General features: G+C 37.2%; 3 protein-coding genes across 5 annotated transcripts; 1 reads left to right on the forward strand and 2 right to left on the reverse strand.

Moving 5' to 3' along the window:
• Positions 1-1,144: 1,144 nt before the first annotated feature.
• On the reverse strand, positions 1,145-5,269 carry LOC107601435 (peripherin-2-like). Of its 2 annotated transcripts, XM_016293613.1 has the most exons (4): positions 4,336-5,269; positions 3,570-3,816; positions 2,343-2,592; positions 1,145-1,522 (listed from the first exon to the last, which is right to left on the reverse strand). In XM_016293613.1, the coding sequence occupies exons 1-3, from the start codon at positions 4,914-4,916 to the stop codon at positions 2,383-2,385; spliced, it is 1,038 nt and encodes a 345-aa protein (XP_016149099.1). In that variant the 5' UTR covers positions 4,917-5,269; the 3' UTR covers positions 1,145-1,522; positions 2,343-2,382. The 2 variants fall into 2 exon arrangements, with proteins under 2 accessions (XP_016149099.1, XP_016149098.1); XM_016293612.1 differs by having other exon boundaries at positions 1,145-2,592.
• Positions 5,270-6,567: 1,298 nt separating this feature from the next.
• tbcc (tubulin folding cofactor C) lies at positions 6,568-7,863 on the reverse strand. Its single transcript, XM_016293611.1, has one exon. It carries the CDS (start codon positions 7,738-7,740, stop codon positions 6,700-6,702), a length of 1,041 nt encoding a protein of 346 aa, XP_016149097.1. The 5' UTR covers positions 7,741-7,863; the 3' UTR covers positions 6,568-6,699.
• A 1,544-nt stretch (positions 7,864-9,407) lies between these two features.
• bicral (BICRA like chromatin remodeling complex associated protein) lies at positions 9,408-19,030 on the forward strand. Of its 2 annotated transcripts, none has more exons than XM_016293609.1 (11): positions 9,408-9,821; positions 12,508-12,553; positions 13,071-13,119; positions 13,194-13,259; positions 13,487-14,866; positions 14,978-15,038; positions 15,759-15,843; positions 16,176-16,321; positions 16,420-16,514; positions 16,653-16,755; positions 17,959-19,030. In XM_016293609.1, exons 1-11 carry the CDS (start codon positions 9,731-9,733, stop codon positions 18,411-18,413), a joined length of 2,577 nt encoding a protein of 858 aa, XP_016149095.1. In that variant the 5' UTR covers positions 9,408-9,730; the 3' UTR covers positions 18,414-19,030. The 2 variants fall into 2 exon arrangements, with proteins under 2 accessions (XP_016149095.1, XP_016149096.1); XM_016293610.1 differs by having other exon boundaries at positions 9,747-10,098.
• Positions 19,031-24,038: the final 5,008 nt, after the last annotated feature.

A 24,038-nucleotide genomic window follows, 5' to 3' on the forward strand; every position in this document is an offset into this window, starting at 1 on the left:
TACAATTTTTAAAAAATCCGATAAAGCAACAATTATAAGAATTAACATAATTATTTGCTGTAAATAATCTACTAAGGGGGGAAAATGTGATATTGCATCCCTTCAACTAAAAGCTACAAGTCAATTCCCAATTATGTACTGAAGATTTGTTATATTGATTCACCTGATATGCACAGACTTGCACAGATGCACCTTCTCCTTTTTCGACACACTTTAAATCACACAATGTTCTGCCAGTTAAACCACATATAGTGTATTTGTCACTATTGTGTCTGCACTGCATTCTATGTCTTCTCCACTGAATTTCATCACATAATCCTACGTGATCATGTCATGTGACCCAAGTTTGACTTTACAGCTTCACTTTCTTTGTTAATATAAAGCTAACTGTGAATCAGCACTTGCATGGTGTCCCCCATTCCCAAAAATCCTGTGACCTAAAAGGAAAATATGGTGGAAAAGAGAAGTGCACAGTTTGGTTTGACACATACTGTTCCTGCTCAAGGACATTCTGTATCCTACACTGCTTGATACTCTTCACCGGATATGCAGCAGCAGTCCAGGTCACCTGCCAAGAAGTTAAGCTGAGCACACTTAAAAGCAGCTTACTGTCTTTATCAGATCATCTGTGTTTATGTGCTTGTCGGCAAACCAAAATACCCAAAGAAAGTCGCCCTCTTTATGGCCTTCCGATTTTCCATAGTATTTCAGCCTTATATGCTGTTTCGTTCCTAAAATCATAACATTATAATGTTTAGTGTGGGTAACTTCTAAATTTTCAGGCTTAGGCATCAATTAAACCGAGAGTTATGTGGCTTATATGAAAAGACCTCCTTGATTTTGTTAACATACCATGTTAATGAGGTATTTCATGTACATCACTTTTTAAATACAAACCAAAAACTGTCCATATGGTGAAACTCACTATTCAGATCACTGCCATGTGCCATGCACGACAAACACCATGTGAAAGAAATAATCACATAATTCTCTTCTGATCTTATTAGATAAGGCAAACCTCCCACAGAGCTCCCAGAATGCCCTGCTCTTTGATCTCAGCAAATGACTGGACAATAGAAATCAAATGACTGGGCAACAGAAATCTGCATGTTTTTACAATTAAGCAAGTTTTATTCACAATAACAAACACTACGCACCAAACACCATTCTAATAATGTCAACTTTTCTTACAAGTAATTTTACAAAAAAGTTCTACACAAATTCTACACTGTTTACATAGACACAATTAGAATTGAAATAAAATAATTACAAAAAATTACAGGTTTGAGCATAGAGTTTCAGTCTCTGGCGTGGGACGTTTCTTGGAGTAATTGTGCGGATGTAAAAGCACAGGAGCTCCGAGCAGTGGGAATGCAGAAGTCACAGGTCAGGGTTTAGCTGCCAGTCTTAAGCTGTCTCCTCAACTCCAGGGGCCTTCTCAAGCATCCCCGCACCCTGTACCTGGTTCTCCCTCTGTACCATAGCGCATATTGGGGCCTCAAATGTTGCTATTCTCCTAAACCTGCAAAATCAGCTTTTAGTGCTCATGAAATCATGTGTTATCTGACGCTGAACATAGCAGTGTACTCATCATCAGACAGGTCACAAAAATATATTTACATTTTTTAATACCCTTTCCCAATTCACAATCCCGGTACTTCAAAAAATAACTTTTATTTTTTTTTTTATAAAGCATTACTTTAAAATAAAACAAAACATCTAACTTCTTGTCTCTTTATCCATCTGTCAAAAGTATGTGCACTCTCACTTGCACACATTTCATACCTAAATCCACAAGGGTGAAAAACACCTGTCTAGCTTCTTTAAAAGGTGATTTAAAAAGTGTTTTCTTTTCATTTGTCATACCTGTCATATGACACATGGTGTTGTTTACTCCTAATAAATAGAAGGACTCGGTGTACTGAGGCTAGTTTCCATATTTATATCTTTCACACTATTCCAAATCCCTGACAAGCCATTCTTAGGTTGAATATCAACTCAAATATTAAATAAAATATGACTATAAAATTGTTTAGAGTTTATGTAGCAAAGTACAAAGTCAAAGGAAGAAGCAAAGCTGGCAAAAATGACATTTTGATTGATTATATTTAAAGCCATTCTTTACAAGTCAATCATTTGGATATTAATGTGTTTTTTTTTGGGTAATTTCACCATAATATGGAATTCTAACATACTTACATACTATCATAACATACAAACATACAAAAGTTTGTATTTAGATTTTTTTTCTTCACCAGTTCCTCATTAATTGGCTTTGTCTACACTTTACGTAGTGTGAGTGATATAGTTACAGTTTTAGGCTGTGTCCCACAGCTCTCTACCTCAGGTAGGTGTGGCCAAAGTCTGGTGGGCGGGGCTCGCTCAGCTCACAGTGGCAACAGCCTCTTCATTTGCCTCCTCGTCCACTTGATTGCCTTTGCCCATGGCCTTCATGTTAGCCATGATGTCAGTGAAGGTCTCTTTGACAGTTTTCTCCAGGATCCAGCCCTCGCTCTCACTCTCAGGGTCTTCTGGGTTGACCAGTGTGGACAGAGAGGTGTTTACGTACTGAAGTCCAATCATTACAGCAATCTAAAGCAAAACATGAAAGATATGTTTTTTTTAATCAAATGTATAAAATGTTCTACATTTCCAGTTGGTGATTTGAAATCACCTTTTCCAAGAAAGCAAGATTTAGCTCCACCCTACAGATTAGAACCTTTGATCCCTGTGAATCTTCAGTGTCACCACGCCATCTCACACTCCTAATCTCCACCACACCTAGTTCAAGGTCTTGTTGTTGCTACTGCATGTCGTAAGCCTGGCAGATTTCGTTCAAAACAATGTTTTTAGATTATTTCCATCTTTTTGGATGGAATGTTTTTGGATTATTTCCAAGTCTCAAATGTATATGCAAACTATGGGTAACTTAAAAATGTGCTTCATGTATCATCCAAATTAACTATTTTAATTGAATTATTTTCCATTTATTATTTTAAAAATAAATATTAGGTACACTTCAGATCAGGTAAAAAGAGTCCCTTAAGGTAATAGCCGCTGATTCCTGAATCATGTAGTTTAATTTATCCTAGAATGTCAATCAATATTTCAGTATTACTACAAGGTAGTCAAACACTGTATTATATTTTAAGCAATGTAGATGTTTTCCATGATAGTGCCATGTTAGGTGATTGATTGAGGGAACAAGGCTCCCCTCAGTAAACATAGTATGATGACATACAAACATTAGCTATTACGCCTCTAACCAGCCTTCATTTTGCACTGATAAGAAGTACAGGGTTTAAATCATTCCCCAAATCTGTAGCCAAAACAATGTGTAGTTATTATTTACCTTATTAGGAGCAGACAACAAAACACCTTGTAATGGCAGGATTTGAACTGTTTACAGGATTAAGTATCCGAACTGGACAAAACGTACCTTAAGTACTGACCAGAGATCAGTTTGACCTTTATAGCACAATCTATTAAGATTAGAAGAACGTAATGTATGTGTTTAAAGTCTGAACCTGGATCGGCACATTACGATATTTCAAAGCTAAACATCTTACTTGCAAGAGGGTGACCATCAGCACAAGTATCCCAATAGTGTTCATCATTCCGCCATAGTAGGACACCAGAGCGTCTCGGCAGCCACGTTTCCAGATGTTTAGCTCTTCGGTGTAGTGGTCATAGCTGTAGTGAGCCGAGTTGTTGGTTATTTGCTGTTGGATGCAGGGCCGTGGAGAGCTAGGGTTGCAGCAGCTGAAGGGAACTCCATCCATTAGGTATTTTCCATCCACATTGCTGCTGATCCGGCTAAAGACGAAAAGTTTTGCAAATATGCTTTAGTTTATTACTTCCGTATTTCTATCAAAAGCCATTAAATAACTCTTTGATATTAATGCACAAGTGTTCGTCAAGTAATTTCAATGTCTATTCCAAGCCAATCTACCAGGTATTCAACTAAATGAAAGGGACAGTAAGCTCTGGGGGCAAGAAAATGTGATCCAAGAAGATTAGCGACTAAATCTAAACTGGCTAACATGCCTGATACCACTTACACTGCAAATTGACCCCTGTGAATTGCCCATTCTCTCCCCTTACTGTAAATTGCTAAATAATTGTGTAAAAATAAATAAATAAATAAAGTCATTATAAAAACTTCCACAACAAACTATTGCTATCATTTAAAAGTTTTAAGTGTCTAAAATTAAATTTCTCTCAACCCGTTATCTGAATGTCTAAACTATATCTGAACAACATGAAATGAAAAGAACTGAAAGAAAACAATGTTTACATTTAAGTGTCACATCCATTAAGAAAAAAAACACTCACTCTTTGACTTCCTTGGAGCTGAAGTCCAGGTACCGGTTGCTCACCCACTGGATCTCGAACCAATCTTTGTAGTTGTTGTTGCCACAGCAGCGAAACTCTATCTGCATGAGATCCAGAGTTCTCTTCATGTAGCAGCGTCCAGGTGTATCGGTGTCCTTGTAGTACTTCATTCCATTTTTCAGGCCCTCAGCAAGTGTAAACTCTAGAGGAATGCGCATGGCAAAACACATAGCCGCTGTGACAATGAGGAGGAAGTTGAAGAACAAACAACAAATGAGAAAGGGCTTCAAAATGGACTTCCATTTCACAAACTTGGTGGAGTCGAGCGAGTCGTAGCAGATTTTGCCTCCACAGGCATTGAGAAAACATGCCAAAAGACCCACACCAATTAGAATGTTGGGTACAAAATGACTCTCATTGTTGTCCATAAGTTCGCTTCTCTTGCGCAGTTCAATTTTAAAGAAAAGGCCCATGCTGAAGACCAGCACTCCGGCCATAATGGAAAACCAGTACATGAGCCATAGCATCTGGGCCAGCTTCACCCGTTTCTTCAGGTCAAACTTTACCTTCATTAGAGCCATGATTATCAACTAGTTAAAGTAAAAAAAAAAAGTCCTTTCAGAGTTTGGTGATCTCCAAAGACAGCTGTGCAATGTAGCTTAGAGAAGTTGAACGTTGAAAGTACGTTCAAGGCGCAATGTGTAATCCATTCCAGTAAAGCGAGAACTTGTTAGCTACTTTCATGATGATCTTCGCACCCATAATAGACTAAGTCCAACTCATGTTCTTCTAAAGATAAACACCAATGTAATACATTATCTTTACGATCTTAAAAATGGATTTTCATCTCAATAATTAAAACAGCAGTGTCCTCAGGTACTGACGCAAATAGTGGTGCCCCTCTATCTGCAAAGGGAGGACAAAAGCCAAGGATCCAAATGATTAAACACAAAGTTACTGTACGTCATCCTAAACCCAGCTAATCACCCTCATCCCATTTACAGAAATCCCTGGCCAGTAGATGAGCCTATCTGTAAGCTCCTGCCGTGGCGTGTGATTGGCTTGATTGGTCAGACGGTATGATTGGCATAACTACAGAGACACCAAAAACCAGGAGGCTAAGACTTAAGACCACTACACTTCTACTTCCAGGGTCTTTGAGTTCATGACAAACATGCCACTGTTTGAGAGGATCTCTACATTTCTCGAAGTTGAAATATTCATGGAACTGATGATAGTCAAAACCCTAACACTTTACAATTTGTTAACATTAGTTAATGCATTAGCTAACATGAACTAAGAATGAAGAATATAATTCTACAATGTTTATTAGTCTTTGTTAATGTTAGTTAACACAATTATTTAGTGCATGAACTAACATTAACAGATATGACGATTTTAAGAATTTATTAATGTTGAAATGAACATGAACTAATAAATTCTTAAACATTAATAGTCTAGAAGTATCGTTAAACAATGTAAGCATGTTAACTAATTTAGTCAAATGAATCCTTATTGTTAAATTTGACCCACAAAACAATAATAGTCAAATAGTAAAAAAATAGCCTACAGAACTTCATATTCAGATAATGATTGTACTTGTATCAAAGACTACAGCCAAAGGTCGCATTATTTACTGTATTAGAGTACCCAAATATAACAGACCACTTCTTGCAATTACATTTAAGAGCTATCATTTTTAAAATATTAAATGAAAACCCCATCTGTATGCATTATTTTGCATATAATACACAAAAGCACCAAAATTAAGATCTGTATAGCATTTTCCATAAAGCTTTTATGTTGAAAGATAGGAAACAACTCAACAATTTGTTACCAAACAAAAATTCACATTTCTTCAGGTTAATCTACGAAAAAATGTCTGAACAATAGTAACAGAATTAAAAGGATTTCACCCAAAAATGAAAACTGTTGTCATTCACTCAACCTCATGTCCTTCCAAACCTTGAATGCATTTCTTCTTCTTCCAAACACACACAAATAAAGATATTTTGAAAAACGCTAGTAGCCAAATAGTTGTATTATATTACATTAACTTCTGCAGGTTTGGAATGACATGAATTCGATGACAGAATTGTAATTTTTGGGTGAACTATCCCGTTAACATTGATTTTATTTAATGATTCTGATTATTAAATGCATAGACTTGGCAAGTGAATCACAAATAAACACAAATGTGATAAAATCAGACTTTATTTTGTTATACAGCCTTCTATTTATTATTAATTATTAATCAAATCAATTAATTTGCCAGTAGGAATTCTAGAACCTTCTATGTTTATGGGATCTCAATTTTAGCGTCATATTGACTGAGCACACAATAATGCAATCAGATCATTACTGTTAGGATGCTTGTTCCACAATATCCCAACTACATATTCTCTCAGTCTCAGGAATGACAGTCCAGTTGGGTGAGGGTGTGCCAGCAGCAAGCCAATTGAAATCATCCACCTCTGTCCAATTATTCCTGTTTGGATCAAGTCCAGCCACTTTGAAATGATCATGAATCCCTGGATAAGTCCATGTGAATGGGGCAAACCGGACCCCATGACAGTCCTCTATAATTGCCCGGCTGGTCACATGCAGATATATCTGAGTGGCAGTGGTGTTATGGGTGCGCAGCTGCTGACAGGGGAATACTAAAGTGCTGTCAGTGCACTGGTCTACAAAAACAGAGCTGGACACTGGCCCGCAGAGGATCTCGCAGCCGCGGACGTTCTTGATGTGCACAGTGCTCGGACAGCCATAAAGCCTGACTTTACAGTTTGTCAGATGAGATAACAGAACATCTCGTTGCTGGATCTCTTCAGCTTGCTTGATTAAGACTTGATTGTCGGCATTAGAGAATCCACACTGGTCTACAGAGACAGCAGCATCCACCACTACAGTACCAGCCGCATCAGATGTTTGTTGAATCGGTGCAGGCTGCTTACTTGCTCCAGTGTTCCTGGATCTAAAGGCGAATTTCTTTTTAGGCAACACCTCATCTCTTTTCTCAGCAAGAGCGCTCTGGAGATTCTGCAGGGATGCTTGCGCCTGTCTTATTTCATACTGGGTTAGAAACATCATGCTGTCATTGAGAGACTTCAGGAGCTGTTGAATTTTCAAAGTGGCCTCTTCCAGTGTTTTTGCGGCTTTGCCATTATCATTATCGTTACAGCTGGAAAGCATCTCCTCGACTGCTGTCTTCTCAGCTTTAAAGGTGGACGTGAAGAAATCGCTCTTTTCTTCCGTCACGGTCTGGCTCTCCTTGACGTTTCTCCGGCGCTCTGCCTCCTCCAGCCTCGCCTGATCCCTTAGTAACACACGTTCGGGAACTTTGACAGCTGTATTTGTTTCTCCATCATCATTCCTCACATTAACTTCCACTCCCAGTGCCGCCATGTTGTTTCTCAAAACAGGCGTGGTGAACGCACGTCAAAGTGTGCTTCTCAATGATTGGACTAAGAATCAGTACCGTTAGTAATGCGGCGTTCTATTGGCGCATTAAATGGTCACGTTCACAATAAACTTATGACTGTTTTCCCATACATAATTTAAATGATGGAGTAGTTATTTATCACTTTGTTTAGACTTCTTCTGTCATATCCATATTTAATTAGTTATTGATTTTTAATTTATGTTAAATGTATTAGTTTACAGCATGTTTATAAAAACAATTGTGTTGATTTATTTCTTTTAGAATTGCAAGATGACTTGACTGTATTATTGTTATTTTTTATTATTATTATTATTATATCCCTCACAGTTTAGTTTATATTGATTATCTGTTGAATTTTATACATGTTCAGTGTATGCATTGTAAACCAGCAGGGTTATTATTATATTTTGCATTTTAATTTATATTTAATTTAGTTTTATTTAAGTTTACTCCATTGCTGTTAGTTTCATTTTCATTTTTATCATGCTTTTATTTTATTTTTTTGATTATTTCGTTTAATTAGTTTTAAAATGACTACAAAGTAACACAATTTTTGTTCGTTTTGAAGTGATGAAAATGTGTCAATAAATTATAGTCGATTTTTATTTTAGATTTTAATGTTTTAATTTAGTTTTCGTTATTGATAACATTTAAAGCCTCGCTGTGGCAACAATCTCCTATATTTTACATACTCAGATAAAGGATCAAATGAGGTATTGTTTACTGTATTTGCTTCGGGTGGACACTTGTGGGTGATGTGTGGTCTCTCAGGACTCAAAGGTGTGGTCGTTGAGGACTCCCCGCCCCCTGTCGCTTGATACAAACACAATTCTTATTCATTTATTCATGTCAGGCATTTCGAATGATTAATCAAAACAACAGCTTTAACTTGTATTGTTGCAGAAGAAACCTTAATAGTAAACAAAGAGTTTAAGAGACCCCTTTTCGCTCAAGTAAAGAGCCCTATGGAGCGTAGTGCACTGTAGTGATGCTGCCGTCTGCTGGAGCCGCACTGCTCTCTATTGGCGCATTAAATGGTCACGTTCACAATAAACTTATGACTGTTTTCCCATACATAATTTAAATGATGGAGTAGTTATTTATCACTTTGTTTAGACTTCTTCTGTCATATCCATATTTAATTAGTTATTGATTTTTAATTTATGTTAAATGTATTAGTTTACAGCATGTTTATAAAAACAATTGTGTTGATTTATTTCTTTTAGAATTGCAAGATGACTTGACTGTATTATTGTTATTTTTTATTATTATTATTATTATATCCCTCACAGTTTAGTTTATATTGATTATCTGTTGAATTTTATACATGTTCAGTGTATGCATTGTAAACCAGCAGGGTTATTATTATATTTTGCATTTTAATTTATATTTCATTTAGTTTTATTTAAGTTTACTCCATTGCTGTTAGTTTCATTTTCATTTTTATCATGCTTTTATTTTATTTTTTTGATTATTTCGTTTAATTAGTTTTAAAATGACTACAAAGTAACACAATTTTTGTTCGTTTTGAAGTGATGAAAATGTGTCAATAAATTATAGTCGATTTTTATTTTAGATTTTAATGTTTTAATTTAGTTTTCGTTATTGATAACATTTAAAGCCTCGCTGTGGCAACAATCTCCTATATTTTACATACTCAGATAAAGGATCAAATGAGGTATTGTTTACTGTATTTGCTTCGGGTGGACACTTGTGGGTGATGTGTGGTCTCTCAGGACTCAAAGGTGTGGTCGTTGAGGACTCCCCGCCCCCTGTCGCTTGATACAAACACAATTCTTATTCATTTATTCATGTCAGGCATTTCGAATGATTAATCAAAACAACAGCTTTAACTTGTATTGTTGCAGAAGAAACCTTAATAGTAAACAAAGAGTTTAAGAGACCCCTTTTCGCTCAAGTAAAGAGCCCTATGGAGCGTAGTGCACTGTAGTGATGCTGCCGTCTGCTGGAGCCGCACTGCTCCGCCGGCCCGTGCAGAGATGGCGAGGAAACCCCGTGGACACGGCACCGCTTTCTCATGACGGTGAGTTTCCCCTTTGAGTGTATTATAATTTTGTGATAAAAATTTCAAGGAAAAAACACACACAACCTCCTTCCTCCCCTTCCTTCGGGGAGGGAAGAGCAAGCGTGGAGAGAGAAAAATCTATCTGAGACTGAGCAGCAACGACAGTGAGGGAAAATATATGAGTAGGAGAGGGAGAAAGAGGAAGAAGAAGAAGAAGGAGGAGGAGGAGGAGGAGGGGGAGCAAATTAAAAGTTGCCAAATGGAGATATTGGGTTTCAAGAGGAGTGAGACAGGAGTAAGGGTTTGCCTCTTATTCAAGTCGTCTTTATGTGATGCAAATTCAAATAAATATTTATGCTTCGCCAACGATTTGTTCTCCGTTCGGTTTTTGCTCGACGAATTCAGCCGTTTCTTAATAACGTTAGGTGGGGGAACGTCCACAACGTCAAGAAGGCCATCATCAATGAGCGCGTAGGACTCGCCTGATGATCCGCTTTTACCCCCTTCGCAAAACCTACGACACCCGCGCCGGTGTGAAACGAGCCGTCCGAAGCCGAATACGCGTTTCTTCGTGCCGCCTGTCCCGCTCGCGCTCCCCGGCTGTCACAGATGCGCAGATACGCTTTTAGAAGAGCATCTGCGACTAAACGAGCCTCTCCAGCCTCGGTCTATTTATGGACAAAGTCCCTGTGTGTTTCTAGCTGTTGGTTTCAGCGAGATTAAGGCGGGTTTTGTGCGTCCTGCCCTTGCGCCACGGAGAGCCTTTAGTCCTCCCTGCCACCGTTTGACAAGTGAATCAGTAAAATGCGTCGCCTTGCCTCGACAGGGTTTTACTGTGTATTTTGAGGGGTTGCTGGTTTTCTACGCGTCTCTTTTCCGCCCCTTTGACTTAACAGGCAAAAAGGATAGATAGGTTTTTTTATGTTAGAGAGGAAGAAAAAAATAAATTCATCTCCTCCCTCATTTGGTTTGCTAACTTGACTACAGCCTAAACGAATACAAGTGTTAAAGAGATCTCTCACATTTAGTACATCGTTTAGTTGATAAAACCCGTATTTGCATGTATAAGAACGATTAAAAAATATATATATATATATTGAAGTCGAGATGTAAAAGGGCCGGATTAATCTGTCATACTTTTTTTTCTTCGTACAGATTGCACTACACGGATATCGCTAGCTTAGTCTTGCAAGTTAGAAAATGTTAAAAGTTTTGAATATAAATACTAGCATATATACGATCTTAATATTAAGCGGTTATATGTATTGACTAATCTTATCATTCGTTCGAATCCATTTATAACATCTATAGACTGTTCGATCATTGAGTTTCTTTTTCAGGTCCTGTGTGTATGTTTTTAAATTATGAAATAAAGGCTAACTTCGCCATTTTGGATTGCTGCAAGCTCATTAAGCTGTTTTTAACAACATGTTGTTATATAATACATACACATGAATGCTGTTCAAACATGTAATCACTTTGGAAAAACACAGACAGATTTCATTCCCTCACTAGCCTTAACCATAAAGTGTGTTATAAAACATTAACAGAAGCTTGTGAAGTGTGAGTGAACAATCAAACCGGCCAAACATGTTACACCCATCCCCCACGTCGCTTCCTTTGTCACGTTTCCACACATGCATTTTCAAGTTGTTCACATTCCTATGGCAACTTTACAAAGAAATATGATCTGAAATTAAAGTCGAGTAGCATTATACCACTGCACAAGTACTCTGCGTCATATTGTCCTTTGTCTGTCGGCTGTAGCGAGCAGTGGCGCAGTCTCAATCACCAGCCGCCATTTTGAAGTCTCTATAGGCTGCAGCAAAGAGTACAGCCACTCTTTCTGTTACACACTTATGTATTTTTAAACATAATATGGCAACTTTACAAAGAAATATGATCTGAAATTAAAGTCGAGTAGCATTATACCACTGCACAAGTACTCTGCGTCATATTGTCCTTTGTCGGCTGTAGCGAGCAGTGGCGCAGTCTCAATCACCAGCCGCCATTTTGAAGTCTCTATAGGCTGCAGCAAAGAGTACAGCCACTCTTTCTGTTACACACTTATGTATTTTTAAACATAGAAATCATATTCGCATTTAAATAAAAGTACCATGTATATTAGACAGTTTTACTGTTCAAACATGTTTATGTGTTTGGTGACATATCAAACAGTTTATTACTGTTTAGTACACAGTAATAATTAGTAATGTGCTATTTTTTTGTTTTATATTTCTTCTTCTTTGAAAATAGAATAATGTCAGAGGGTGCCACATCATGAACTACTTATAAAGTATTAATTAACTTGTGTTTGTCACACCATTACATTGTTATCATAGAGTTATTTCAAAAGCCTGACATTGCCCATAGTTTAGTTTGGCCTATTAATATATCAAATATATTATTGTACCTCAATTTAATATTATACATTAATTCGCAACCTATGCTTGAAATGACAAACTATGCCTGAGAATGTTCATTGACAAACTGGGGTTCCTGACAGATTACATAGATTTGATTTTGTTTAGAACATTATACACGCTACATTTATTGGATCCTTCAGATGTAGCCTATTCAGAACAAATTAATATACAAATTATATCTTAGCGTAGTCAAAGTCAGGGCTGGGTTCAAATTTAACGAACCTGTACTTTGCTGAGTCCATTGAAAAATCTCAAAATCTGTAATTACTGTGTCACAGGTGTCATGGATGATGAAGACGACCGCCGTCTTCTGGATTTTATAGGGTAAGCAGCATTACAATTGGATGATTACACTTTAAAAAGAGTTTTTATTTAGTTTGGCCTATTAATATATCAAATATATTATTGTACCTCAATTTAATATTATACATTAATTCGCAACCTATGCTTGAAATGACAAACTATGCCTGAGAATGTTCATTGACAAACTGGGGTTCCTGACAGATTACATAGATTTGATTTTGTTTAGAACATTATACACGCTACATTTATTGGATCCTTCAGATGTAGCCTATTCAGAACAAATTCATATACAAATTATATCTTAGCGTAGTCAAAGTCAGGGCTGGGTTCAAATTTAACGAACCTGTACTTTGCTGAGTCCATTGAAAAATCTCAAAATCTGTAATTACTGTGTCACAGGTGTCATGGATGATGAAGACGACCGCCGTCTTCTGGATTTTATAGGGTAAGCAGCATTACAATTGGATGATTACACTTTAAAAAGAGTTTTTACCCATCAAACGTAACATGCGTTTTCATGAACTGTTTTTTTTAACAGAGATGTGCAAGCATTGAATGAGTATCTTCATGGTTCAAATAGTAAATCTGTAAGTATGCTTAGACTATATGACATTTTTGTGTTTTATATTGAAATGTTATTGACAACTTGACATTCAAACAGATTGGAGAAGATGATGTGACTAATGCAGCGTTTGGGTCAGCCAGTTCGTTCTTCACTAGTGACACAGTGAGTAAAGACAAGGTTCCTATCAAGGAAAGACAAGCTCATATCTACTGGAATGTGAAAATACTATAATCTCAAAAACTTATTTTCAAACATAGTTTAATAAAATATTTCAATATTTCCATAAATGTGGTTTCTTGTGATCAAATAGGTATAGTTTGCATGCAACTGGGATATCTATAATGGGTTTTAGAGCATCTAAACAACAAATGATTTGGTTTTCTACTCAGGGTGGCTCCAACGAAGGACTCAAAGATGACCACAATCATTTGGGAGAATTTGAGGTTGGTGGAGCTGAGCTTCAGCTCTCAAGCAGTCTTCCATTCATCGAGGATGACCTCGACAGTGGAACCTCAGAAGACGAGGTCGATCTTGAGGGCGAGGACCAACCCTTCGACATCCTTCAGAAGTCATTGCTGGAAGCAGATATTACAGAGCAGACATTGGCTCAAGAAGCCCTTTTGGACTCCCAGCCCTCTCTCATTCCCACAGCTTCCGCTTTCCCTCAGCAGCTGGTCTCTGGAGGGTTTGGAGGTATGGCAGGTCCTGGTGTGGTGGCACCATTGGCACAACCTCAGGCTTTTATCCAGCAGGTTCCCCAACTACCCTTGCCAAACGGCCCTGCTGGACACATCCAGGTAGTGGGATCCTTCAATGGCAGTGCCTCCTCCATGATGACTATCAACAGTTTGGAACAGCCTCAAATCCTTTTGAGGCAGAGCGGAAATGTAGTGACAAACAACAGCGGACAAGGTACCATGTTCAGCCCTTCTGCAGCTGGTCAGGTGTCAATGTCCTTCAATAAAGGGACGATACCAGTTCAGAATATTATCATCCAGAGAGGCCCTATGCAACAGACATTGATTAGACCCATTCATCCTAAACCCTTACAGACAGGGGGACAAACTGTATACAATATCAGCAACATCGGGCTTCAACCCAGCACCACAACTACTGCGAATATAGTCAGTAACCCATACACAGCCAGCGGCTCTCCTCAGTCTGCTCAGCAGGTGAAAGTGGTCAATCCAGCCAGCAGTATTGTAATGCATTCACCTCTGGGGCAACAAGCGCAACCACAGTCCCAGTCCAATCTGCCTCAAGGGCAGTTTTTGCTACCCACTTCTATTTCCCTCACCCCTGGTACGACTGTTCACGGCTTCCAGGCTGTGAATGGGCAGGTGTTACAAACAAACACTCAAGTGGGCGACCCGTCGTCAATAAGCACTACCACCTACTCCATCCTCACCAATCAGAACACAACAGTACAGCTTATTGCTGGGCAGAACTTTTCAACTGGAGGGCAGCTGATAGTCAATCAAGGTTTGGTTGCTGGAGGTCAAATAGGCCAAGCTTCACCAACACCTGTTGTGCAGGTGACTCAAAGGACTGGTGCCACGGCCAAAGTTTGGACTGCCAGCACATCACCTAGCCCAACCCCTGTACAGATGTCACAGGCTTCGAGCCACCTCACCATGGTCAGTTCTGTCCAAGGCCCACAGGTTTGTCAACAGTTATCTGTGACCCCTGGACAGCACCTCCTTGTGCCTGTGGCCCAGAACATTCCAGCTACTTCTGGCATTCAGGAGTTTCAAGTTTCTTTAAACCAGGTGAAACATATTTGGATTAATTAATCCACCTATACTTTTTCATTGCAACCTTGTTTGCCTGCTCAGAGTGTTATCATTTCATCACATTTGAATGTTTCTTCAATTTCATAGGACACTACAGCAGCAGCACAAAGAGGGCAAACACAATTAGTTAATCTTCTTGGTACCAAAGGTAAGACTCCTTTGAAACATTTGGTAACACTTTATTTGAAGGGGTGTGCATAAGACTGACATGACACCTTCATAATCATGACATGACACATGTTATGAATATGAAGGAGGTTTTATGCATGTTTATGACAACTGTCATTAAGTGTCATTCGCTCAGTTATGTAATTTTTAATGCAAATATGACATTATTTGACCTAACCCTACCCCTACCCTTACTACTAACCATAGCCCATAACAAACAATGTCATCTTTGCATTAAAAATTACATAACTGAGCGAATGACACTTAATGACAGTTGTCATAAACATGCATAAAAAACCTTCATATCCATGACATGTGTCATGTCTTGATTATGTAGGTGTCATGTCATGATTATGAAGGTGTCATGTCAGTCTTATGCACACCCCTTCAAGTAAAGTGTAACCAAACATTTTTGTGTTTCCATCAGTGACCAGTTTTAATGAAATCTAATTTATTCATTCATTAATACATACTTTCTTTCTATTTCATTATATTTTAAAATGTAATTTATTCCTGTGATGGCTAAGCTGAATTTTCAGCAGCCATTAATCCAGTTTTCAATGTAACATGATCATTAGAAATAATTCTAATATGCTGATTTGGTGCTCGAGAATAATTTCTTATTATTATCAATGTTAAAAACCGTTGTGCTACTTAATATTTTTTGTGGGGTTTTTTTCTTTATTTTATTAAATCTTAGCTGTGAAAACGCTCACTCCTGCCAGTCAGGAATTGCCTCTCACACCGAAGCGACCTGCAACTCAACAACTTACTAGAGGAGAAATGTAAGTGCCCAAATTTTACTCTACAGGTCCTTGCACACTGAGTCCAAAATGTTCATATGCGTTTTTTCATATTCATCATCCTTTCCTATCAAAATGCTTGCTACGGATGCGCCAATGCAGAAAATTGAACCTGGTCCGAATTTTTTATTACAGACGAAAGTTTCGGAGGCAGTGTGTAAACGTGATATTTTTTTAACGTGCGAAAAATTCCGATGATAATTTCGGACTCAGTGTGCAAATACCTTACATCTCTTACAGTTGGTGTTTTCTGCACCACTAGTGTCAAAAAAAAGTAAAAAATAATGATTGTAACACTGGGGATTATTTTACAGGGTCCTCCAGCAGTTAAGACGAGATCACAGTAGAGTCATGTCTTCAGAGCGGACGCCCTTCACTTCATTTAATGATGTCATTGACAGATTAATGCCCTATCATGTTTTCCAAGGCTCTCCACCACAAGATGAAGATTTCACCAAAGGTGCATTTCAACATTTCCTCAACATATATAATATTTAACCACAGATAAGTATTGACTGAATGTGACCTAGGTTCTGATGACTGTTTTTGACTTTACAGTTGATGAGGAGTTTGAGGCAGTTGCCATACAAGTGTTAAACAGAACGCAGGCCATGGTGAACAAATACAGGCGCTTACTTATGGTGGAGGCAGAGGTATGTTTAGAACACAGCCCTTTAAATAATGTACAAAATACCTCTTAGCATTATTTAGGTGATTACTCTAATATTAGGTAATTACTCTAATATTATTCCCGTTAATGCAAAACCAAACTTTGCTTCATGTTCTTTCAGAGGTCCAGCCCTTCATCAGAAATGGTGATGATTGACAGGACTTTTAATCAAGAGGAACGGGGCAACTTGACCCAAGACAAACGAATGGTAATAGTGGATCCAGGTAAGAGATGGAAGCCTCGATGAATTTATCCATTTTCATTGTCTGTCATTGTTATTAAAAACTAAGTAAAACGTTTTACAGATGTTGTGTTTAAAACCATGTCATGAGTGGACTTAAAGTATCTTCACAGCATTTCCAATTAGTTTTATTTTGGTTAAATAAAGTAGTATTTGTAAATAAAATGTATTTTTGGAGTTTGGTACTCATACTTGTTCAATTTTTTTAAAATGTGCATATGGGTTATTCCATGAAATCGGTGCCTTTTGCGTCCCTAAGAAATAATCAAACATAGATTACATGATTTAATATAACAACAAATCAAAAAAATCTAAATATTGAGCAAATCACTTTTAAAGTTGTCCTAATTAAGTCCTTAGCAATGCATATTACTAATTAAAAATTAAGTTTTTATATATTTACGGTAGGAAATTTACAAAATATCTTCATGGAACATGATCTTTACTTAATGTCCTAATGATTTTTGGCATAAAAAAAAATCTATAATTTTGACCCGTACAATGTATTTTTGACTATTGCTACAAATATACCCCAGCGACTTAAGACTGGTTTTGTGGTGCAGGGTCACATATTATTGAGCTAATGCTTATAAATCATTAAATAATTCAGTGGCATATGAGTTCTAATTAAACTATAGTATCTAGTAACGCTTGTGTCGGTAACAAAAATACCAAAACATGAGGTAGAAAAATAAATAAATATAAATTACATAGCATGAGATGGCACAATACAATTTCTTGTCATTTTAAGGTGTCTCCATTTCATGGATATTTAAAAAAGATTGATTATTAAACTTATTTTATTTTTTTATTTTGTCCAAGTGGAAAAGGCACCGATTTCGTGGAATGACCCATATCAGTTTTGTTATGCAAAGTAACACATGCATGATTATATACAATTGCCAAAGCCTTAGAGAACATATATAAATTACATATATAAAAAATATGTAAAAATGTAAAAAATTACATTTCAGTTATAAAAAAGCAGAATGTAAAGACGGTACTGGAAATTTTAACAGTTAGATATAAAGTATAAATGTTTTGGTTACTTTTCAAAATAATTGGTGTCATTTCTGGAATGTTTTTAAGATATTGTACTGTATTTACACGTAAATGCAATTTAAAAAAAATGCTTTTTGCTTGATTGGCTTTATGTTTGTGATGTTTCTCTACATCGCTCTCTCAGATGGATTCCTGGAAGAATTCTGCTGTAGCCCTAAACTGACGATCCGAAGTACAGAAGTTTTGACGCCCGCCACCCATGAGTGCAATCCCAGCGTAATGGAGACATCCCCAAGGCATTCCGTAAGTCACACCGGAAGAGATGGGCAGGGTATGAACAGCCACACAGAACCTGCTTATAGGACAGAACCTCAACAACAAGGAATGGAGGACCACAGAAGAACTCCCATCAAGTGCATCCTGGACCTAAAAAAAAAGAAATTCAACAACCTAATCAGCAGCAACAGTCAACATGCTCACTACCCTACATCTCCCAGCCAATCACAGCATAGCTCCGCCCAAGGGTACCCTTCGAACCTGGGGCAGGGTCATGAACATCAACTTCCCTCAGATCATAGTCACACCCCATTGGCTGACTCTGTGCTTGAGGCTGCCGTGAATAGCATCTTAGAATGTTAGACAGTGCCATATTTATGTTTGTTAGTTGTTCCATGTTAATCTCATTTCATGCCATTTGTGTGCAAGCTGAACAGACGTACATTGGCATTATTGCGGGTTAAAATGCACACAGTGGCTGTGACGATGTCGAGGAACAGGAAGGTGAATCTGGTGATGGTGATACTCTAATACTGTGCCTGTTGTTCTAGAGAAGTTTACATAAGAAAGCCTTTTTGACAATGCTTCACAGGATACACTTGCAACCACACACACACACACACACACGCACATCAATATATGCACACATACACACACACACAATCAAGCAGTAAGTGTGATGTTTGAATTGTCATAAGTAGACATTGATATTTGTAGCTTATCGGTCAATATCAGACACTTAGTCAGTCCGCACTTAAGGTTGTATGGTTGTCTCAACACTTATGTTGTGTCAGTGCAGTAGACATTGAAACAAGTGACGCACACGAACACACCTGCACATTTAATTGTTTTTGAGCATTGGTTGTGCTCTTTTTTTCTTTACTTTTTTTTTGTACCTTACAGGTATGTGACCCCTCCACAGAGACAAAACTCACTTGTGTGGTTTTGTGCAGGGGAAAGTTAAGACCTCAGATTGAGGGTACAATGTTACATTGTTTATCTTTTTTGATTGTTTTAATTCATTTTTTTGAAATTATGCATTATTACTTTTTTTTTTTTTTAAATCTGTGCTGCTCCCTGCCTGGAGAAAATATGTGCCGTTTTGTACCTCAAGTCTCAATAACCCACATGGGTGAATCTCATAAAAACTTGTCAGTCACATTTTGACCCAAAATGAAAGGAAATAAAAATAAGTAATATTTTGCAAAAAGAAATTCAAACCATTTTACGATCAGTAATATATACTTTTGCATTGTGATATTTTTCACAATTAAGCACATTTTACCTCAAATTTTGATTGCTGCATTTACATCAAATTCATATTGCATATTTTGAAAAACAAATCTCAAAATCTTTTTTGTTTTTTAATAAAGTATGGTTTATATTTAGTTTAAATAAGCATGAATTAAAGGCTGTGCAACAATACTGTTATGTATTAGTACATAATTTTTTTTTTTTTCTCACATTAACATATATCGCTTCTTTATTTATAATGAAAATATGTTTTGTTGCATTAATGAAAATTGGCTATAAATGTGCTTAATAGTCATGAAACAATGTCAGTGGTCAACAAAATCTCAGAGGTCCACAATAGGCTTAATTTCTCTGAGCAAATATAATGTCTTGTTTCTTTCCTTTGATTTGAGATTTCTGTGAGATTCACCCACCTAGATGTTGTTTGAAACTTTTCATTTCCCCCTGTGCATCGAGGTCCCTGCTGGTCAGGCTGTAGTCTTGGTGGTCGGTTTGCAGTTTTTGCCCCTAGTGGCAGCTTCTATTTGCACATGTGGAAATGACCTTGTACTTCACAGAAAGCCATGCTCACAGCTCTTACAGCCCCTTTGCAGATCTCTTCTCTCCTATGAGTTCTAAAGTTGTGAAAGCAGCAGTAGTGCCATTACAGCATATCAGGTTTTCACTCACTATGATTATTCTAATTAGTTGCGTTAGGAGATGGCTGTTAACTGAAATAATGTAGTTTGGTTGGAGTAGGACAGGCCCACATTTTAACAACCAGTTCTGAGAAATCATTTCTGAAGAGGAGACTTTTATCATTCAGTTGTATTTTGTAGGCTAGAAAATGGTGTAACTGTACAAATGGTGTAGCTTGTGAGCTTTAACAATGGGAATACAACCAAGACAATGTCAAAAACTGACCAGAGTAGAGAAACTGCAGTGTGCGGACATTTTCACAAGTCTGCGTTTCCATTAGCATCCATTCCAAAGCCGAAGGGAAGGTTGCTTGTTTCCATCTATACACGTCATCCCATTGTTTTTGCATCAACACTAAACTCCACTGTCTTTCCCAGCAATTCAACCAAAAATAGAGACAGAAAGAGGCAGACAGAAAAAAAAGAGAAATATTCTTCTCTCTGATCTGAGCTCTTGTGGTCGGTATCAGAGAGCATTCCGAAAGACCTTCACTTCGAAGGGCTTCTTTGCCTTAGAGAGCGAGTGAAAACAAGTTTAAATAGTCTATCATTTGTTTTTACTGCTTTTTGTTGTGCGAGTGTGGCCTTCAGTTATCGTAATATCCCATGGTAAAAGTTGCTTTTATCGTTTTATTTTCTGCATCACCCAAAACTTGATTTGTAATGTTTGTATTGCAAAAACTAAAAACATGAAACAAAATATTTATACTTTTTGTAAAGAAAAAGAATGTAAAACAAAAAGTTATTTTTATTATGTTAGGTATGTGTTCACGTCATACTGTATGTGGTCAGTTCATGATTTGTTGTTTTTGTGAGTGTTCATTACAACAGCAAAGATAAATATTAAATTCATTTTGAATACAGCCAATATTTTGTAATGTCTTCATTTTTATATATATATATATATACACACACACACACACACACACACACATTTAGACATATATCATTATATATAATCTGTCTTTAAAAATAAAAAAAATAGGAAATAATAATAATTAAATTATTATAAACGTAATATTAAAATGGTCTATTTTCAAAATGTCGAATCTTTGGCTAATAAAAAGGTTTGAGGATAAATTCTCACCAATGGCGAATTAGCCTCGCGGGTTGGACTACAAATTGACGTCATTACTGAATAAAATATTAAAGGGGTTACTATTCTAAACTATTAGATGATTGGCTAAATCCAAATCACCGCAAATGTTTTATTCAATGTAGTGTTATCCAAAAATAATAATTCAATTCCAAATAAAACGTTACGACCCCTCGCTCAAGAGTCAAGTTGATGTTGACTTATTGGATTTCTGTAAAGGGACATGATGAAACTCATCCAATTAAAAAAGTATTGGGAAAATGTTGGGAACATGAGTCAGACAAGTTTAGAAGTTTTGGAAGGATAGCAGAAGAAGAAGCCCAGTCATGTGGAATAATAAATGTAGAAATGAGCCCTGCAGTAGTAGTGCCACCCATTTCACCTTGGTTATTCCCTTTGCCATTAGTAGATTTTAATTTGCAAGAAATTATTAATGACAAAAATAGACAACTCCGCAATCTCAATTTTCACGGATGGTTCCAAAGATCACGAGAAAGGACGAGCATCAGCAGCTGTATTTGTCCCAACTTATCAAATCAAGATTGGTAAAAGAGTTTCTGATCAAGTAGGAGTTTACACTACAGAGATGGTAGCAATATTATTAGCTATCAGGTGGATGGAGGATACTCGGCCAATGAATGCGGTGATATGTTCAGATTCATTCTCTGCATTATCAAGTCTTATCAGTGGAAGATCTTCAAGACAAGACATTTTGTATGAAATTCTTTTATGTATGTTAGGAATTAAGATATGTTTCCTGTGGGTTCCAGCACACATGGGAGTGGATGGAAATGAGGTTGCGGATCATTTAGCAAAACAGGCACTGAAATTATCACATATAGAAATTATTATACCACTAAGCAAAGAAGAAGTTCAGGTTAAAATTAGATTTTAATTTATTAATTCAGATTTTTCTATTAGAGCAATAAAAATGAGATGGCAAGAAGTTTGGAATAAGGAGGAGAGAGGAAGACATCTTTATCATATTCAAAATCAAGCTGGGGTTGGTAGTAGAAGAGAAGATGCAATTATTACCAGACTTCGCATTGGCCATACTGCTTTTTCTTCTCTATATAAAATGAATAAGCATGAGTCTGTGTGGATTATCAGAAACAGTAGAGCATGCACTATTATGTTGTTCTGCTTATGATAATGAAAGAGCATTTCTGTTGGAAGAATGAAAAGAAATAGGGATAGAAAATATGACACTTAAAACTTTGTTGAATAATGGCTTGAATCATTATAAAATATATAATGCTTTAATGACATTCTTTAAAAAAGTAGATCTGTTTAACAGGATTTAGAAGAATTAAAAAAAAAAATGTTTTATTATTATATAATTTTTGATGATTTTAGTTCTTCCTATTCCATCAATGGTCCACGCTCCAGCCTAGTAGGTGGCGGGAATGCACCTATCGTTGGGTTACCAACCGCCATAAAACTCCAAAAGAAGAAGAAGAAGAAGAAGAAGTAGTGTACAGTACAGTCACTTGGAAAGCAGACCAGACATTTTAATGGAAATAATGCAAACGTTATATAGAATTCAAATGATGGGGAGTACAGTGGTATTTGTATGGGTGCCGGCGCATACTGGTGTCCAAGGAAATAAAACTGCAGATAAAGAAGCAAAAGAAGCAGTTAAAAACAACGACATTAACTTAATTGTTAATAAGACATATTTTCCAGATTCAGGAGTGTGTTGGAAATGAGAGGAAAAGATATGGAAATAGGAAGAAAGATGTCATCTTATCAAGACTGACATACAGCATTAAACTAGTCTTTATAAAATAGGTAAGCAAGACTCGGGAAAGTGTGACAAATGTGGAGAATTAGAAACAGTGAAACATATTTTTTTAGTATTGTTAGGAAATGGGTTGAGGCTATCAAGAGTGCAAGAAAATGTGTTTAAATACCTGAAAAACATAGGAACAATAGATAGAATCTAGTTTTTTTCTTTTCTTTCTTTTCCCTTCTGTATTTCTTTCTTCCAAATTTATGCACACTCCACACTCCAGATCAGTAGGTGGCGGTAATGCACATAAAACACCAGAAGAAGAAGAAGAAGTCACCACTCGCTCAAAGGCACGCATGTTACGTCATTATGACAGCAACAGATGGAAGACTGAGTGAGAGAGGGAGAGCCAGAGAGTGTGAGGGAGAGCGAGAGAGAGAGAGAGACAGAGAGAGAGAGAGAGAGAGAGTTAATTGAAATTGAAATTGAGTGAGTGTGAGGGAGAGAGAGAGAAAGTGAGTGTGAGGGAGAGAGAGAGAGAGCGTGTGAGGGAGAGAGAGAGCGTGTGAGGGAGAGCGAGGGAGAGAGAGAGAGAGAGACCAACACCATAATAACACCAATCTTTAAAAACGGAGATAACTTGTGAGTGTGAGGGAGAGAGAGAGAGAGTGAGTGTGAGGGAGAGAGTCAGTGTGAGAGAGAGAGAGCGTGTGAGGGAGAGCGAGAGAGAGAGAGAGTGAGGGAGAGAGAGAGAGCGTGTGAGGGAGAGCGAGGGAGAGAGAGAGAGAGAGACCAACACCATAATAACACCAATCTTTAAAAACGGAGATAACTTTGATCCTAACAACTACAGAGGCATCTGTGTGAGCAGCAACCTGGGAAAGTTATTCTGTAGCATAATAAACGCTCGACTATTAGACTTCATCACCACACACAATGTACTGAGCAGAAGCCAAATCGGATTTTTACCAAATTACCGTACATCTGATCACATCTATACATTACATACTCTAATTGAAAAACACGTTAACCAAGATAAAGGTAAAATATATGCATGCTTTATTGACTTTAAAAAAGCTTTTGACAGCAGTCCAGCTGCAATTGCTTTGGCAATACAAATGTATAATTTTTGTCATGCCAATAAAGCACTCTTAAATTGAATTGAAATTGAAATTGAGTGAGTGTGAGCGAGAGAGAGAGAGAGAGAGAGTGTGTGAGGGAGAGAGAGA

This window comes from Sinocyclocheilus grahami, unplaced genomic scaffold (genome assembly GCF_001515645.1).
Source record: "Sinocyclocheilus grahami isolate Dianchi unplaced genomic scaffold, SAMN03320097.WGS_v1.1 scaffold305.1, whole genome shotgun sequence".
Lineage (NCBI taxonomy): Eukaryota > Metazoa > Chordata > Actinopteri > Cypriniformes > Cyprinidae > Sinocyclocheilus > Sinocyclocheilus grahami.